Genomic DNA, 17,884 nt, shown 5'->3' on the forward strand with positions numbered 1-17,884 from the left:
ATAGATAGATAGATAGATAGATAGATAGATAGATAGATAGATACTTTGTTCATCCCCGAAGGGAAATTCACATTTCCAGCAGCATCCCTGAGCTGAGAACAATCGAGAACAATCGAAAATAACACGGGAGCTGCTGGAGTGGCTGCCATTCGTGACGGCGCCGGAAGAAAAGATTCAATTTGAATCATGTACAAACAAACAAACAATTGAATCATGTACAAACAAACAAACAAACAGAAAGAAATGGTAGGTTTGACACAGGTGTATAATTACATAAGCTTTCTGGATCAAGGTTGGGTCGTTTCTGTGGAGGTTTAATAACAGCAGACTTAAAAGCCTCTGGAACAACACCTGATGAGAATGATATATTTATAATATTTAGAACTGAAGGTCCAAGGACTCCAAAAAATCCTTTAATCGGAAAACCCGGAGCAGGTCAAACAGGCAATTAGTAGGTTTGGCCCTACTCACCACCTGTGTAATATTATCAAGTAACAGATCAACAAATGGGGAAAAAAATCCCTGGACAGCCACCATGTGGCGCATCCAAAAAATTTTAGGCGTTTGAAATGTGACATATTGACATGGTCTTTAGAAATCTTTTCCCGTATGCGTTGAATCTTCTTGTTAAAGAAGACCATAAAGTCATGGGCTGAATGGGTAGAACTATCTGGAAAAAATTGTTGCCTCGTTAGCGACGCGACAGTGTCAAAGAGGATTTGGGGGTTATTCTTTTGTGCCGCAATCACCTTTGAAAAATAGGCTGATTTTGCAGAGGCAAGGGCTGCTTTAACAAGCTGTCACACCAGGTTTGACAGAAAACCTCAAGCTTGGTAGCGTGCCATTTTTGTTCAAATTTCCTGCAGTCTTGTTTAAGCTATGTAATTTTTTCAAAAGGTGTATCTTACTAGTATGGTTGGAAAAATGGATTGGTCTCTCAGGAACCGTCCTCTTATGGTTCAGATCCTACCTCTCAGATAGGACGCACTGTGTTAAATATGGTGAAATGACATCTGAGCCCACCTGTAGTGTTTTGCAGGGTTCAGTACTTGGCCCCCTTCTTTTCAACATTTACATGCTTCCATTAGGGGATCCGGAAAGACTACAAAGACTGAACTTGGACTTTTTGGAGCTCCGTAGAATTTGATTTGATTTAATTTTTGTGTTCAAAGTACTGCATGGAATGATCGATGTGCCTTTTGATCAATTTTTTGAGTTCTGTCGTGTTGATGGTTTACGTGGTCACAGATATAAGTTACGGGTGCCTAGACCTACCAGCAACTTGCATGGAAACTTTATTTCTTTCAGGATACCAAAAATTTGGAATTTTTTGCCTGACCGGGTTATTAGTGCAAATACGGTGCAAACCTTTAAGCAAAGGTTGGCAGAAACAGATCTGTCAAATTTCCTTAAGGGAGGGGGTGTAAGGTGACCATATTTGGCCATGCTCACTCTCAACATTAGTTTTTTTTTCTTTGTGTCATGTTTTGATTAATGTATCCAACAATACCTTCAATAAACATTTTTTATTTATTTATTATTATTATTCGCAAGTATAATACCATTGCTACGTAGATGACACTCAACTATATCTTCCGCTGGAGGAATCTGCCACACTAAACTGTGGAAATTTGGAGGCTAGCCTCACTGAGATAAAAAAGAATGGATGTCACTCAAATTCTTGCGCTTTAACTCTGAAAAGACTGAAATGTAAGTTATTGGTCCATCTAAATGCCGTGACTTGTTCTCAAAAACTGCTCTGAACATTGACAAATGTAATGTCACCCAGAGTGACTCAGTCAAAAATTGAGGTGTCATATTTGACCCCGATCTGTCCTTTCAAACACACGTTAAGAATCTTACGAGAACAGCTTTTTTCCATGTTCGCAACATTGCTAAAATTCGCCCTATGCTGTCTCAGTCGGATGCGGAGATTATAATTCACGCATTTGTTACTTCCCGTGTCGATTACTGTAATGTACTACTCTCCGGTCTCCAGAAGTACAAAATCAAGAGCTTTCAGCTGGTACAAAATGCTGCAGCGAGGCTTTTAACTAAGACAAAAAAGTTTGATCACATTACCCCGATTATAGCTAACCTGCATCGCTCCCTGTTAGCTTAAGATGTGATTTTAAGGTTCTGTTCGTATCATACAAAATTATGCATGGACTTGCTCCCACATATCTTTCAGATTTAATTTCCCCATCTGATCCGGTCCGGAGCCTTCGCTCTGAAAATGTTGGTCTACTAGTGATCCCAAGAGCTAAGAAGAGATCCGCAGGTTCGAGAGCGTTCTCCATTCGGGCCCCGGTGCTGTGGAATGCTCTTACCCCTGAGTTTCGATCTGCAACCTCAGTGGAAATGTTTAAATCTATGCTTAAAACGCACTTCTATTCTATAGCATATGAATAACTTATATTTTATGCTGACAATATCTGTGTGTTATATGCCCTCATGTAGGTTTTAGATCAGGGAATGGTGTCAAAATAGTCTGTGGTTTGCAATAATCTGTGGTCTGTGCAGCCCTTTGAGACTCTTTGTGATTAAGGGCTATACAAATCAACATGACTGGACTTGACTTGACTTATTTTGTCTGCATAAGCTACTAAATCAGTTCCGAGAATTCATCTAAGAAAATCGAGAATGGTCCTCGGGCGCGATTGATAGTTACTACAGAAATCGACATGAAAAGGGATCCTCATGACAAACGCCTTATAATTATTAGAGGCACGGGGAGTAAATTTGAGCATATATTCAGAAATAACCACAACACCGCCACCCTTCTTCCAAGAGCGTTCCACATGACAGTTCATACGATCAGGGGGAGAAGTCTCATTCGGCGGCAAAATCTCATCCGGTCTCAACCAGGATTTCACATAGGCCAATAGGGTTAGAGAGTCATCACCAAAACACTGGACAAACATGAAGGTAAAGTCAGCATTGAGGGACACAGTCTCACTTACCTCAGTTTTGTTGATGATAATGCTGGACTGGTCGGAGTAGAACAGGAACTCAGAGATCTGGTCAATCGCCTTGACAAAGCATCACCCCAGTATGGGATGGGAATCAGTAATGACCAAAAACCCCAAGGTATCACTACAAAGATCACCATCAACCACCGAGAGCTTGAACCTGTCACCAAAATGAAATATCTTAGGGCTGTCATATCAGAAGAGGGTCATTCCCAGAAATAATGGCCAGTATAGATCTAACCACAGATGCACTTGTTAAACTTAAACTCATCTGGAGAAACAACTGACTGTAGCAGTAAAATCAAAGATCAGACTCATGCAAGCGCTGAAAATCTCAGCCAGGGAAATGCGATGCTACGGGCAACTTCTAGGCATTTGCTACAAAGTCGATGAGACAAACAAAACGGTGTGCAACACCATCAAAGGGCACATTGGACCCTACAAAGAACTGTTGTCAACTGTGCGCAGACGAAAACTGCAGTCACAAGATCGTCAGGACCGGCCAAGATTATTCTCCAGGGCACACTCCTAAGGGGCTTGAGGAGAGGAAGACCGAGAAAGAACTTGGCCGACAACATCAAGGAATGGTTTGGTGCCAACTTAGCCATAAACCGGCCAGGAACCGTCAGCAGTGGAGAAAGATGTTGCGTCCTCAGTGGTGCCCCCACGCAAAAACGGTTTAGTGAATATGAAAATGTAATGAGTATTTTATTTTATTTTTTCAAATAAGCCCAAAATTGTGAAGTTCAATGAGAAAGAACTTTAACATGAAATAAATGTAAACATTTAATACATTCTAAATATTCTGTATTTCCATGGTGACAGGTGAGGCACTGCCCGTCACCGTGTTGAACATCATGCACATGACACGAAAGATTTTTTTTTGCAGTGTGTTTATTGTCTGGATTGGCCGTATAACACATCCTAGCAGCAAGGGAATTCTGGAAGAAGTCAAGAACTCTAGGCTTGTTTTAGGAGCCATGTTATAGGGTATTTCTCATGCCTCCGGGCATGCGTCTTAATGGCATTGGTCGAACAGCAGGAAATTATTGTGCTCACCTTCCCCAAAACCCATATTAAAAAAATCCATACATCCCTTTCCGCTTTTGACACACTCGTTAAACGTCTTTACCTAGTGAGGTTTTGGTCCTGAGGCAGACATGTCAAACCACTCAGACCTTTTGCCACTCTATTTCACTCTCTCTCACTCACTAAAAGAGACTTTCAGTCATATCCAAGTAAAACAATAGTATGCTTCAAAATACCAACTCTTAAGTATTAGCTGATTTTTTGGGGCCTTCCACTTATGGAACAAGATGTTTCATGCTGTTTTTTCCCACTACCTTTTGAAGTTTGTCTCAGAAAAACATAAAACTAAGACACCATTTGTAGAATGCAATGGATTTAACACAAGTAGCACAGCAACATATTTAGAAAGACTATAACAATACGCAGATTTATATTCTTTATCTCCTGCAAAATACAAGTACTATCTGAAGCAGAGTTACAACCTTTCTGGAATGTATATATTTGTAATATATGTCTTTTTTTGGCAGAAACAATTCCTTCCACTTCAATTATTTGTTGACGAAATTGTGTTTGGCCAAAAATTCAAACTAAATCAAAACGTAAACTTTAAACAGCCATCGTATTTTATTTAAAACAGTGCTTCTCAACTGGTCTGACTCTAGGACCCACCCTAATGATAAGCTGTGACGCAAATTGCGAAAAAAATTCCACTTCTCAAATTTAACAAATGTAGTTTAAAGCAAAAACTGTAGAACATTTTCTCAATTTTTCAGTTAAAAATAACCAGAAAAAAACTAAACACCTTCAAATACGGTACATACTCACCTAAAGGCCTACATCGCGTATGGAACACCCCCTACAACTGCTTTAAAATAACCCAATAGTAAAAGAAGTTCGTACCCAGAGTATTTAAAAAATCGTATTCCTATACTTTTTTTCACTTTTTCTTACCCTATCAACCTTCTTTTTTATGGGCAGAAAAAGGTAATAAATCAAACAAAATCCCAACAAAATGAGATATGGCCCCTCTTAAACACAATTAGGGCCATACAAAAATGACTGAACATGAGGAAGATATCGAGCTGGGCATTATTGCCATCTACTGTGTAATTGACCCTCAGTTAATTTTTCTACTTAGCATTATTTTGCCAGGGCAAAGGCCCGCAACCCACTAAAGACTAGTCTCTGACCTACTCTTGGGCCCTGACCTACCAGTTGAATAAAACTAAATTGAAAGGACAGGTAAACTTCACTTCCTCTAAGGTGCAGAAAACCTGGATGTGCATGTGGCATCAAAAGATGATCTGTAAGATTTGATTTAGTTTTGGTTAGATGAACTCTAACTTTTGTTACCCAACTGCTCATTTCCTCTCTTTGATTCAGTGGCGTGAGGTAAAGTTCATGCCTCGTGAGGCACAGCCAGAACTACAAGTAAATGAACTAACATTTTATCAATCATTTGATTGAAAAAGTAAGAAAGCTATATATAAACTAGCATAGAGGAAAATGTTTCATTGTTTCACCTAGACTTATAAATGAAGTGTGTGCATGGCTGCTATTGAATGAAAGCATTAATAGTTAGGTAATCCTACATTATTCAAAAATATGCAACGAGAAAAAAAAAACTCTGGAAGATTTGCTGTTAGTTTGATAATACTATCACCAATTCTATTGTTTGGGGCTGAGGTGTGCGCCGAATCAGAATCGTTGGTCTCACTATCACCCCCTGCCATGAGTCAAGAGAATTGCATGCCTCATTCTGAATCTGCAGACACCAGCACAGAAATATGTTACATACTAGGTCACAGGTGTCAAACAGGTGGCCCACGGGCCAAATCAGGCCCGCTAAGGGATTGAATCCAGCCCGCGAGACAACACTCAGAGAAGTGCAAGAGAAAAACAAGCTGCAGGTTGAAATATGTCAACTTGATGTTGCCAAAGCCAGGTGCCTCTCACAAAGACACTGTACTTGTATTTATTTCACTGTACTTGTATTTATTTCTCTCTCTCTCTCTGTCTCTCTCTCCCACCCCTTTTCCCCCACTCTGTCTCTTTCACTCTCTGTGTCTTTTAACCTCTTTTACTCTGACTTCCTTTTTTGCTTTTCTCTTTCTCTCTTCATAACCTTCGTGCTTTCTTTTCTCTCTTCTCTCCTTCTGTCTTTCTATTTCTCTTTGAATTTCTTTCTTCCTCTCCCTTTCTTTTCCCCTTCTATTACGACTTTTTATCTTTTGTTTCTAACGCTCTCTCCCTCTCTGTCTTTTTCTTTCTTTGTCTCACCCTCTCTCCTTTTCCTTCCCTCTTACTCTTATTTCTTTATCTCTCTTTTTCTTTCTCTTTAATCTACTAGTCCGGCCCCCGACAGAATGTTTGTTCTATCGTGTGGCCCCCGGGTTAAAATGAGTTTGACACCCCTGTACTAGGTTTTATCAATAATATTCATGATATACCGTGAAAATTGGGTGATTTTGAAAAAGAAAATCCAAAAATGAGTGTAATAAAGTGTAATATTTAGTCCCTCCTAGTGTACACAAAGCTTTCAGTAAAAAAACATTGATTTGAATACTAGGCAAAAATACATGAACTATCATACCAATTTTATGATTCATAAAAAAGAATCATGGATTGAGAAATGTGTATATCTTTTACACAGTGGAATCCACACTTAGTTCACCGACATGTTTGTGTGGTATCCAGATGAGACGCTGTGCTCTGAGGCACTGGCTCTCTCTCCCACCAAACAACACAATGCCATCTAGTGGTCAAATATCATACACTAGGGCTCTAACACTGAATAAATATAACCATAAATAAAATTAATTTTATGTTTCAATTATGGCAGGTGAGGCACAGCCTCCCTTGACTACACGTCAATGCTTTGATCTAATTCTGAACTTAACTTTCTGGTTTATGTTTTAATGGGTTTTGGAGTTTGGTTTTCATGAGTGCATGGTAAGTTCATTTGTTGCCACTTAGATTTAGTTGCATGTGATGTGAGTTAAAACCAATGTTCCCTCTAATTTTCCACGGGTCTGAGCGTTCACACAAAGTCGGCGAGCAGCGCTTGAAACAACAGTGAGCAACAGCAATCCCAAGTGTGGCAACTAAGTCCTTAGTAGTACGATACACAACTATACACAAGATTTTTTAGTGGAAGTACAATGTTGGCAACAAGATTGACTTGGTATAATTGGTAATTATTTGAATGTAACATAAACTTTTTCTTCTTTTTCCTTTTTTTCTATTTTTTTTTTATTCCTTTTAAAAAATTCACATTGTGTTTATTTTTTCCTAGCTGTTACTTTTTTATTTTTGTTCTCTATTTACTTTTTTACTTTGTTTCTTTCTTTTCTTTTTTTTCTCGCTTTTTTTCTGAAATTTTCCTCCTTTTTCTCTTCCTTTTGTTTCTTTTTTTCTCAGCTTCTCTCTACTTTTTCATTTTGGTATTTTTTCTTTTTTGTTCTATTCCCCCTTCCTTTTAGTCATTTTGTGCATAATTTTACATAATATTCGGTCATATAGGGATGAAAGAAGCAAAAACAACCTGAAGAGGCGTTTAGGACCCGAAAAAGCCGGTTCCTTTTAGTGAGCCGAGCCGAAGAAGCCGGTTCTCGAAAAACTCTACTGACTTTACTCAACTTCGTTCTACTTTGACCTTGACTTCAAAATACCGCATTTAGAACACAGCGTCAGGGGAACCCGTGTATTTTTACCTTCATGCACTGTGACTTTGACTTAATTCGCTTTTTAATTAGCCATTTCCCTTTCATTTTTGTGAGCTGGCTAGATTTTCTTGTGCGCAGAAAAGCTCTGGGCGGTGCGCAATTGCGTGCACACGCAGTTTAGAGAGAACATTGCGCTGGATAGATTTTCTTGTGCGCTGAGAATGTGCAGGCAGTGCGCGATTGCGCACACGCGCACCTTAGAGGGAACATTGGTTAAAACTATTATAAATTTGAACAAATTCACAACCAAGAAGGAATTTCAAATGATTTTCTCTCATCACCTCATTTGGGCTTTGTCGTTTGAATGATTTTACTGTTTGTAATATTTAGACAGAAGCAGTGATTCAGCACCATCATATGTGTTGCTATGTTAAACAGCATTATGTAAGGGGCGGCAGGGGGGTTGGTTGTGGTTGACCAATTTTGCTCCCTTCCCCACTATAGAGAGTAAAGCAATACTATAGAAAAACAAGATAATTATAATTGCTCGTCATCGCTCCAGGATGCCTCTTTGTCACAGCCCTGCTGCTTGGCATCCATCATGCGAATCACATCAATGTTGTTATGGGCGAAGGTGGCCCGGGCCTTGTCAATGGCGGTCTGAGGCAGAGTACGCGTGCGGCTCAGGATCCAAGCAAAGTCCAAATGGAAGAGACGCAGGATGTCCGTGCAGGAGTACACCACTGCAGTGTTCACGTAGTCGGTGGACAGGATCCAGTACGGCGAGTAAGGCAGCACTGGCGCATGGAAGACAGAAATGTGACTACAACAGTGTCATCAGATACCAGTTTAATTGCTTTTAACTATGCTAATAGGTGCCTCCAGGTTGTACTTGCCCAATACACACCACAGGAACTGGTGTGCCTACGACCCTAGTGGTTAAGGGATACACCCACCCACTCCTGCTGCTAATAATAATTGTACCAATCTTACAACTACACCGCAACAAAATAAAAGTTAAAAGTCTGTGCTTTAGATTTAGGTTTGGACTTAACTTATTGGTCTCCTCAGGGAAATTCAATTTCCCCGACTGTACCGGGGTAAAACAACACGCATTCCATTACGAAAACTGTAGAATAAGACATATATTTAAAACATATATGATATAATGATTGGATGGGTCGGCGGGGCCTGTCCTTTAGAAGGGAACTGGCAGAGGCTTTTCCCGAAGCAGTGCCCCCTCCATCCTATTGTCCTGAATCTGTGCTATGGCAGTAGTGGGATAAAGTATTGGTGTAATGAATGAGTGATATCCTGGATTGTCAGTCGAAATATGGACCTGTTATTTAAGTCTGACAGGTTGGGTGTGGGAAGGCCAATGGTGTTACCTGCTGTGTAAGTGATACATGTTAGTTTGGCCTTCTGACAGAGCATAGTGAAAACATCAGGGAGCACTTCAGGTGGATGGATAGAAAAACGCTTTGGTACAGTGGTACAATGTGCAAAAATTTCTGTTAATAGGGTAGGATTTTTTTTTTTCCAGCGCACTACTACGACCTCTTACTCTACCTCTGCTGTGAGTGTCTCAGTAAGATACTGTAACGATAGCCACTTTTGCCTCGCACTTTTGTATACTCTAGAGCACAGGTGTCAAACAGGTCGGATCAGGCCCGCTAAGGGATTGAATACGGCCCGCGAGACAACACTCAGAGAAGCGCAAGAGAAAAACAAGCTGCAGGTTGAAATATGTCATCTTAATGTTGCCAAAGCCAAGTGCTTCACAAAGACACTGTACTTGTATTTATTTATTTCTCTCTCTCTCTCTCTTTCCTTTCCACCCCTTTTCTCCCACTCTGTCTCTGTCTCTTTCACTCTCTGTGTCTCTTTTTCTTCCTACCCTTCGCGCTTTCTTTTCTCTTTTCTCTCCTTCTGTCTTTCTATTTCTCTTTGGATTTCTTTCTTCCGCTCCCTTTCTTTCCCTCTCTCTCACGACTTCTCTTTTTATCTCTTTTGTTTGTCACGCTCTCTCCCTGTCTCTCTTTTTCTTTCTTTGTCCCACCCTCTCTCCTTTTCCCTCCCTCTTTCTCTTATTTTTTTATCTCTCTTTTTCTTTCTCTTGAATCTACTAGTCCGGCCCCCAACAGAAAGTTTGTTCTATCGTGTGGCCCCAAGTTAAAAGGAGTTTGACACCCCTGCTCTAGTCTAGAATTTTTTTCTATTAAGAATAGGAAAAAAATACTTGACATAAGCAAAACATTCTGCCATGAGATAATTTTTCTATCTTTAAGCATTCTTTATTTATTTTATTAGACTTTTTTAAAACATATATTAAATTTAAGAAACAAATAAAGTATGCAACATTTTTTTCAATGGGGTGTGATTTTCTTACAGTCTGTTAATGTCTTTTTTATGTTTAGCTTGGCAGTACATTTGTAAAACACGATTGAGGAGTGGAATGTTTGCTTTGTACTTACCACAAAACCTCTGGTAATATTTGTTTAACAAATGCACAGAGCGTGGAGAGCGCCTTAATACTTAACAATGTGCCAAATTTGCAATTTGTTTGACAAAACAGTACTTGAACAAATAGTATTGCGATATTGTGTCTTCAAAGGTTTTGGGAGACAGCACTACAACTCATTCACATAAATTCTATACATCTGAATAGGGAAATTCCATTTCCTGTGACAAGTGTGGTGTGGAAAAATAAACACAAGCCTCAACAACTTATTATTAAAAATATTCATTAAATTGGTGTATGCAAATGTAATGAACATCCTTATATCTTACCATAAGAGTAGCTAATTCCAAGTTTGGCAGGATTCTTCTGATCCTCTATGACACCGGTTCCTTCGATTTTTCTCAGCTCTCCTTTTCTGTTGAACAAACCGATTCTTGTATAGTCCAGAGAGTTTCATTGAAATCCTTCAATTTTATTTTTACTCACTCATTCACTCACAATATTTCTGAGCTGACCACACGAATGGATTTGTCTCCTCGGAATGTGAAATTAGTCTCGATGCAGCGGCCTCTCTCGAACTGCGTTGGCAGCCTGGCTATTTCAAACCACCTGCCCATGAACTGTAACAAAGTTGATTGTCGGATAAATATTAGTCTGAATGGTTGTTTTTGAGCTAAAGAAGAACATGACCAGTCACATTTGAAGAAGGTTGTACTGATTACAGGTGTGAAAAACTTGTATGGCATGATCATAAGACAATCAATGAGCATCAGCATAACTCTGAAAGTTTTTCATTAGAAATACAATCACTGTTCACCGTAAACGAATCTCTTGGGTTGCTGAAGCACTACTGAGGACTCAACTCTAGACAGCCTTCTCAACTGTTGAAAGTTCCTCGCCTGTGTTTTGGACGTTGCAAAGTTGTCTCCAGTCCGATCCTTTATGATGTCGACCAAGTTCTTTTTCAGTCTTCCTCTCCTTCTGCACTTTGGAGTATGCCCTGGAGAATGATCTTGTCCAGAACTGATGATCTTGGGACGTGACCATACCACTGCAGTTTTCGCCTGTGCACAGTTGACAACAGTTCTTCGTAGGGTCCATTGTGTCCTCTGATGGCTTTGCGCACTGTTTTGTTTGTCACACGAGCTACGTAGCTGATGTGTAGAAGTTCCCTGTAGCATCACATCTCCATGGCCTGGATTTCCCCTTCCATCTTTGCTGTGAGAATCCATGTCTCACAAGCGTAGAGGATGATGAAAATAGCCAGTTGCTCGCATGAGTCTGATCTTTGATTTTGCTCCTATGTTCTTATCTCTCCAGATGGGTTTAGGTATGACAAGTGTGGCTGTGGTTTGTGCTAACCTGGCTATGATCACTAGTTCTGACTACTCTTCTGGTATGACATGTCCGATATATTTATATTTTAACTCGGTAACTTTTTTGGCAGAAGTAGTGAGTACAGTACCTATAACTAAGAAAGTCTCCGCTGTTTGTATTCTTTGTTTGCTTTTTGACACTTGTTCCTGTTTCACTATACAATACAGCAACATCTAGTAATCTAATAATACACACTGTCACTTTAAGGATAAGTTTGTACCCAAAGCTACCCTTCCTTTTATACATCTGCAGCAAAAGACTGTTCAGCATTAGCAGACTGAAACTCAATTTCAAAAACTTGTACAACTTAATAGTGCTCTGATGCAATCGATGTACAGTACATGGTTTATCTGAGGTTACCTGTTGGAGGTTGAAAGCAGTTTGAACCTCGGGTTCTGGGCATGGACCCCAATGAGGAACTTGTGCTTCCATGAGGGGCACAATGAATGCCACCAGTACCAAAATTTGCTTCATGGTGAGCTTCAACTTTGAAATCTGACAAAGTCGAAATAATTTGCTGTTTAGTCACACATATTGAATTTGTTTTCATAATTCAAACCAGTTTTGTAGAACTCTTTGTAAAGTGTGCTGTGATTGAATATAAGCATATGCCTGTTGTTGATATCATACGCAATTCTACTTTATCATTTTTATCACAGTAATTGATTGAGCAACTTTACTGCTGTATTTTAACGGCACAATCATAATGGCAAAACATCACATTAAAAAAGAAAAAAATGTATTATAAATTGAATACATTTAACCAACAAAAACAAGCTGCAGTAATCTTTAACTTTGCTTTCGGCATTTTTCTCATCACATTTTTAGCAGACAAACACTTGTCGTGAACTAAAAGTATGACCATACATATGCTTTGTAAATAAATCAAAATTATCATGAATGGAGGTTTACATGCTTATTTTTGTTTTTGAGAATATAAAGCCCTGAACAGATCAACAGTTCTTACCTCAGAGGTGGCTGGACAGAAGTATTGCTGCCAGTGAGATTCGATCCTTGGTGCGCTTCTGCATTATGAACGAGTTCTTTGTCTTGGGGCCACCTCATAATTTCGAACTTGAAGTCTCCTATTAGAAAATTGGAGTCATGGGGGACATACTGGGACAAGTTATAAAACATCCTACATGGAGCCTCTGCCATGCCTTCTGAAATAGTTTGATACCATGTAAACATCTTAGGTATTTTGATCATTTGGACACAATTCTGGAGTACGGGTCAGAAAATGGTCAAAATAAACCTAAAATAGTCACTCAATACCAAATTATTTAGTCTTCTCCTGCACAGGGTTGATCCAAAATATCTATCTAATCAATAGTAAGCAAGTACTTGGATCAGATTGATACTATCGTCCTGGGATCTAGAAGAGAATTTCCTCAAGGCACCGTTTCATTATGTAGACAGCGCAGCCCTTCTCTCTCTCACCAGGAGCCCCCGCCAACTCTTAAATTCATTACCGAGTGTATGACCGACAGGCACACTTTTAACACATCTCCCTACCTGGCCTGCTGTTGTCCTCTGCCTGCGGGGCAGAAGAGAGGGCCAAATCTGAGCGCACACCCCTACCAGAAGCTAAAACTCATCGAGTCAAACGGGAAGTGCAACTCGGTGTGAACAGTTTTAAACTACCGGAAATGATAGTAATTGGTGTAATTTGTGTGGTAAAGTGGTCTGCTACAAATTAGCCCCTACACCACAAATTTACATAAAAACACAAAAGAAAGCTCCCTCTCCCAAGTTGCAACTAAAAATGTAAACACGTTACTGTTGCTGAACAAAAACCTGCTGAGGTTTTGAGTTTTTCCTTGCCCGCATGCCAGTTTCAGATGAGGGTATGGTGTAATTGTAAACTTGTGCAGTCCTTTGAGACATCTTGTGATTAAAGGCTATACAAATAAATGTGACTTGACTTGACCCTGGAATACCATGTCTAATCTTATTAAATTGTGATATGAATGACAAAAAGTACAATTCATTTAATTCAATTTTTATGCGGTGTTTATAATAATTATACATTCAAGGGGGAGGGTTCAATGACCATAACGTTTCCAATGCAAAAGTATCAGTATAGGATCTGATACGCCCATTTGTTCACTTGTTTCCGATCTGTACCAGAATTCCCAGTATCACCCGTACCTACTCAAGGTCTATTGACAGTCAAAAGGTTCAAAAGTATGTATACATTCAGGTAAAATTGATTTTGGGACAAAAAAGGTAAAAAGGTAATCAATTGATGAAAAATGTTACCATCCAACTGCCAAGTGAACATGCCCAAAGAAGCAAACAGTCCTAAACCTTGTCTGTTTTTCCAGCAACATTCTGATGCCAACAGCATGTTCCTGAATGCGCCACCACTCCAATTTAAGGCTTATTTTCGGGATTATTCAAACTAAACAATCAGCTCTCAGTCATCAAGACCTAAACAAGATTTGCGCGAGACGTAATGCTTCCCCTTGAGCTGGATTAAGCCGCAGTGTGAAACGTCCGGACGGCAGATTGTAGCTGTAATTAGAAAAGAAGCAAGCAAAAAGAGTGTCTTGTTTGTCAATTTATAGCCATGGAGGTTAAACCTGTCGTGATCCCTTTGCCTCACAGTGACTCTATAATGCTGCCTGCAAACAAGATGGACAAAAATCCCCTCATAAAAAGCTTATTGGACCCATAGATTCTTAGATGACCAGTTTAGATGTTTTTAAATCCTAATGCTTTACTCTAAAGTCCTTTGTGAAGTCTTGTGAAAGGCAAAATTGCAGTAGAATTGCTTTTAACCCATTCGGTGCCATGGACGTATTTTCACGTCATTTAGGGTTTTTTTACATTGCAAAAAAATAATAATAATAACACCCCCAAGATCAGAGGATGATGGTGTAATTGTAACCTGTGCAGTCCTTTGAGACATTTTGTCATCAGGGGCTATACAAATAAATGTAACTTGACCTGACTTGTCAGAAAATTGTAATGTGTTGTCATTATACCGTATTTTTGCTTCATTTTTTAGCTAAATTATACTCTAATTACAAAAATAAAACATTGTAAAAAATAACTCAGATTCCTACCCCATTATTCATTTGCTTGTAATCGTAGGATATTTTCATTTGAATTTATAACTAAATTACACTTACATTGCAAAAATAAATAATAATTTCACTCAATGTGACTTATTTTCTTTTTCATTATATTTTGTCTTCAAATTATGACATAATTGCACCCGTATTGCAAAACATGATTATAATTTTGACCCTATTGTTAAAAAATGCTCTTATTAGGTATTTTTTTCAAATTTTTAATTTTTTACATTTTTTTTTTTATTAACTCGTACTCATTTTTCAAAAAAATTCCCCCGTCTAGAAAATTTTATATGATTTTGCTTATTTACTTATGTATTCTTTTTAAAAGGACATTTATTATTTGACCACTACAGGTTGTTTTAATAAAAACAAACACATTTGGATCTTTTGCTATTTCAACATTTTTTTATCTTAAGATTAGCTAAATTATATGTAGGTTATTTTAAGTGTGATTTTTCTCATTTTAAAATATTTTTACTTCAACTTATAACTAAATAGTACATCAAAATAGGCAAATGTGTCGATGCTAGCATTAGTGAATGATGTAAAAATCCTTCTTTGGAACTGAATGAGCTTATTAGGAGGCATGTACTGAGCATATACTGTATGACTCAAAATCCACAACATCTACATCTTCTTTCAATGAGGGAGGCCATATTTAATCAAAATGTCTCCATTGTTATGCATCTGATGAACTTATTAGCCTGAACTTGTGTGATAAACCCTGGTGCCTTCATTTACACAGTAATTTATCAAGGGCAAGTGAAACTATTAGAAACCCTTCATTGACTTAATTCTGTGTGAAAGACGACGTCAGAAAATTCTGCAGGGTTTGTGGAAACTATGATTTTACAAAATCTATTCGAGGTTTGACTGCCTGGGGCATTCGAGACAAAGAATGGGGATTAACTACACACTCTGCATTTTTCACATGCGCCTTTAAACCAGAACTCAGTGATAAATGCGTGATAAAATTATCTCCTGTGCTGCAGAAGACTAGGTAGAACTTCAGCCTCTATTATATGAAGAACGGATAAGTATTAATAAGAACCACTATGTGGGTTTGTGAAAAATGGGGAAAATGTGTTGAAACAAGTAAAAGTAATAATAGTAACACACACACAAATGTAATAGAAGGGAAAATGTACTTGTAATGAGCTCCATTACCTACCAACAGCTATATAAGATCATTTTGCTCATTCTAAGTATTATTTTTTTAATTTAAAAAAATAAAAGGCCCAAATATATTTGATAATGTTTTAATTCAAAACGAGGTTGAATTATGGTTAAATTTGTAAAAACTAATCGTCGAGGAGAGCAAAATGATCTAGCACATGGCGTATATCAGCCATATAAGATAACTTTGCTCATTTTAAGTACCGGTAGTATTTTTATTGTTTGAGTCAAAATCACAAACACATTGGGAATTCACGTTAAAAATAAGTAGAAAAATATAATTAAAATTTACTTTAAATGAAAAAAAATTACGTAACATGCTAAATGGCAGTTAACCTGGCTTATTTGAAGTATGTTTCTTTTATGTGGTCCGTATAATTATTTTATACTCAAAATCAATAAAAAAAATGAAATCAGGTAAATTATTATTGACAGTATTTTTTCAAATGAGCAACAATACCTGCCAGCTTTATTAGATCATATTGCTCGGTTTAAATACTGCATTTTTTTAAGTCACAAATTATAAGTTTAAATGATCACAAAATTAAATTAATAATACCTAAAATGAGATAATGTGGATCATTTTAGGAATTTCTGTTTTATTTTTACATTGTATTTTTTTAAAGGAGCTGTACGGAATTGGGAACTTTTTTACTGTCGCCATCTCCTGCCTTGTGTCATAATTTCAGCCTCCCTCAGCTAATTCATGATGCGTGTGCGAGTATGTGCATTTCTTAGACACAATCAAATAGACTTCTTTTTTTCATCTTTCTTGAGGTTTGGACTCTACTTGAGGCAAGCACTTTTCTTACTTTCACTATTTACATGCTCCACTAAGAAATATAACCAAAACAAAAAAACAGGGGATGAGCACAACCTCACTTAAAAAACATCATTACTTAAAAGAAAATATATTTATTTGAATCATGTGCAAAAATACATGAATTATCATTTAAATGTGCATTTTTTTTGAACACTCAGAGGTGGGTAAATGCGTATTTATTCAGCATTAAATTGGGAATACCCTGAAGGGGCCGACATATTTGTCGGTCATCTTGCTGCCTAGTTTACCCCTCAAAAAAATGGTTCTTTTCTTTTTTTCCATTTTTGCCTTTTTTCTTATGTATTTTGTTTTGTTTCGTTTTTCGTTTTTTGTCTATATTTTTACTTTTCTTTTTTCTGACTTTTTTGCCATTTTTCTACTTTGTTTTATTATTATTTTTTGCCAACACTCTTTTCTTCATTGCTCTCTTCCTTTTTAACTTTTTTCTTTTGTCTTTTTTTTCTTTAATTCCTATTTTTTTATTTTTTTATTTCTGTTTTCTATTTTTATTCTCTTTTTTTTCTTTCATTCTGTATTTTGTTCTTTCTTTTCTTCTCTCTTGATATGTTTTTTATTCTTCTTTTTCTTTTCTTCTTCTTTCCTATTTTTGCCCTTTTTTTTGTTTGTTTGTTTTTCTTATTTTTTTCAAAATACTTCCCTATTTTCCTTTTTTGTTTATTTTCTTTTTTTTTCCTCCATTCACAAAAGTCTAGGAAAAATATCAAAGTAAAAAACAACGGTTGTTGGTGCATTTGCTTTTTAGCACTCATTTTTTTTCACTACACAATACAGCTACATCTAGCTATCAACTATTGCACACTGTACTACTTGCCCGAGACACACCACAGGAAATGGTGCCCCTTTGACCGAAGTGGTTAAGGGATCCAACCTACCAACCAACCAACCTTTAAAATGAGTGTCTGCCACCTCTACTTTGTTCTGTGTGAAAATCCCAGGACGCCAAATGAATAATGCCGTCATACTGCATAAATTTGCGCCCCCAAAGATCTGGAACGTGAAATCCTTTGAGAAACCTGGCTCAAAATGCAGACTCCAGGCAATAAACGTCTGGTGAGGGCAAACCATCAGCTTAGGAGGTCTGAGTAGATGATCCGGTAAATGTAGATTGAATTCTAAGAAATGAGCAGTGGTCAAAACTCTAGCAACCCCAGTGAGAGCAAGACTTAGCAAAAACAACTGAAAAAAAAGACACAAACACGACTTATCCAAGGATTTGTTATCCAAGGTAGTGTGGCAGCATCAGGCCTCTGAGCGGGAGGTCTTTGCTTATTTCGCTG

At 37.9% G+C, this 17,884-nt stretch overlaps 1 protein-coding gene across 2 annotated transcripts; it reads right to left on the bottom strand.

Moving 5' to 3' along the window:
- Window positions 1-3,879: 3,879 nt before the first annotated feature.
- On the bottom strand, window positions 3,880-17,803 carry LOC148373564 (apolipoprotein D-like). Of its 2 annotated transcripts, none has more exons than XM_088326664.1 (6): window positions 17,492-17,803; window positions 12,472-12,589; window positions 11,865-11,999; window positions 10,626-10,747; window positions 10,457-10,560; window positions 3,880-8,463 (listed from the first exon to the last, which is right to left on the bottom strand). In XM_088326664.1, exons 3-6 carry the CDS (start codon window positions 11,976-11,978, stop codon window positions 8,204-8,206), a joined length of 600 nt encoding a protein of 199 aa, XP_088182790.1. In that variant the 5' UTR covers window positions 11,979-11,999; window positions 12,472-12,589; window positions 17,492-17,803; the 3' UTR covers window positions 3,880-8,203. The 2 variants fall into 2 exon arrangements, with proteins under 2 accessions (XP_088182790.1, XP_088182798.1); XM_088326672.1 differs by having other exon boundaries at window positions 10,457-10,542; window positions 17,492-17,801.
- Between the last annotated feature and the right edge of the window lie 81 nt (window positions 17,804-17,884).

Source organism: Urocampus carinirostris, chromosome 1 (assembly GCF_059441175.1).
Source record: "Urocampus carinirostris isolate Australia breed hairy pipefish chromosome 1, RoL_Ucar_1.0, whole genome shotgun sequence".
Taxonomy (NCBI): domain Eukaryota; kingdom Metazoa; phylum Chordata; class Actinopteri; order Syngnathiformes; family Syngnathidae; genus Urocampus; species Urocampus carinirostris.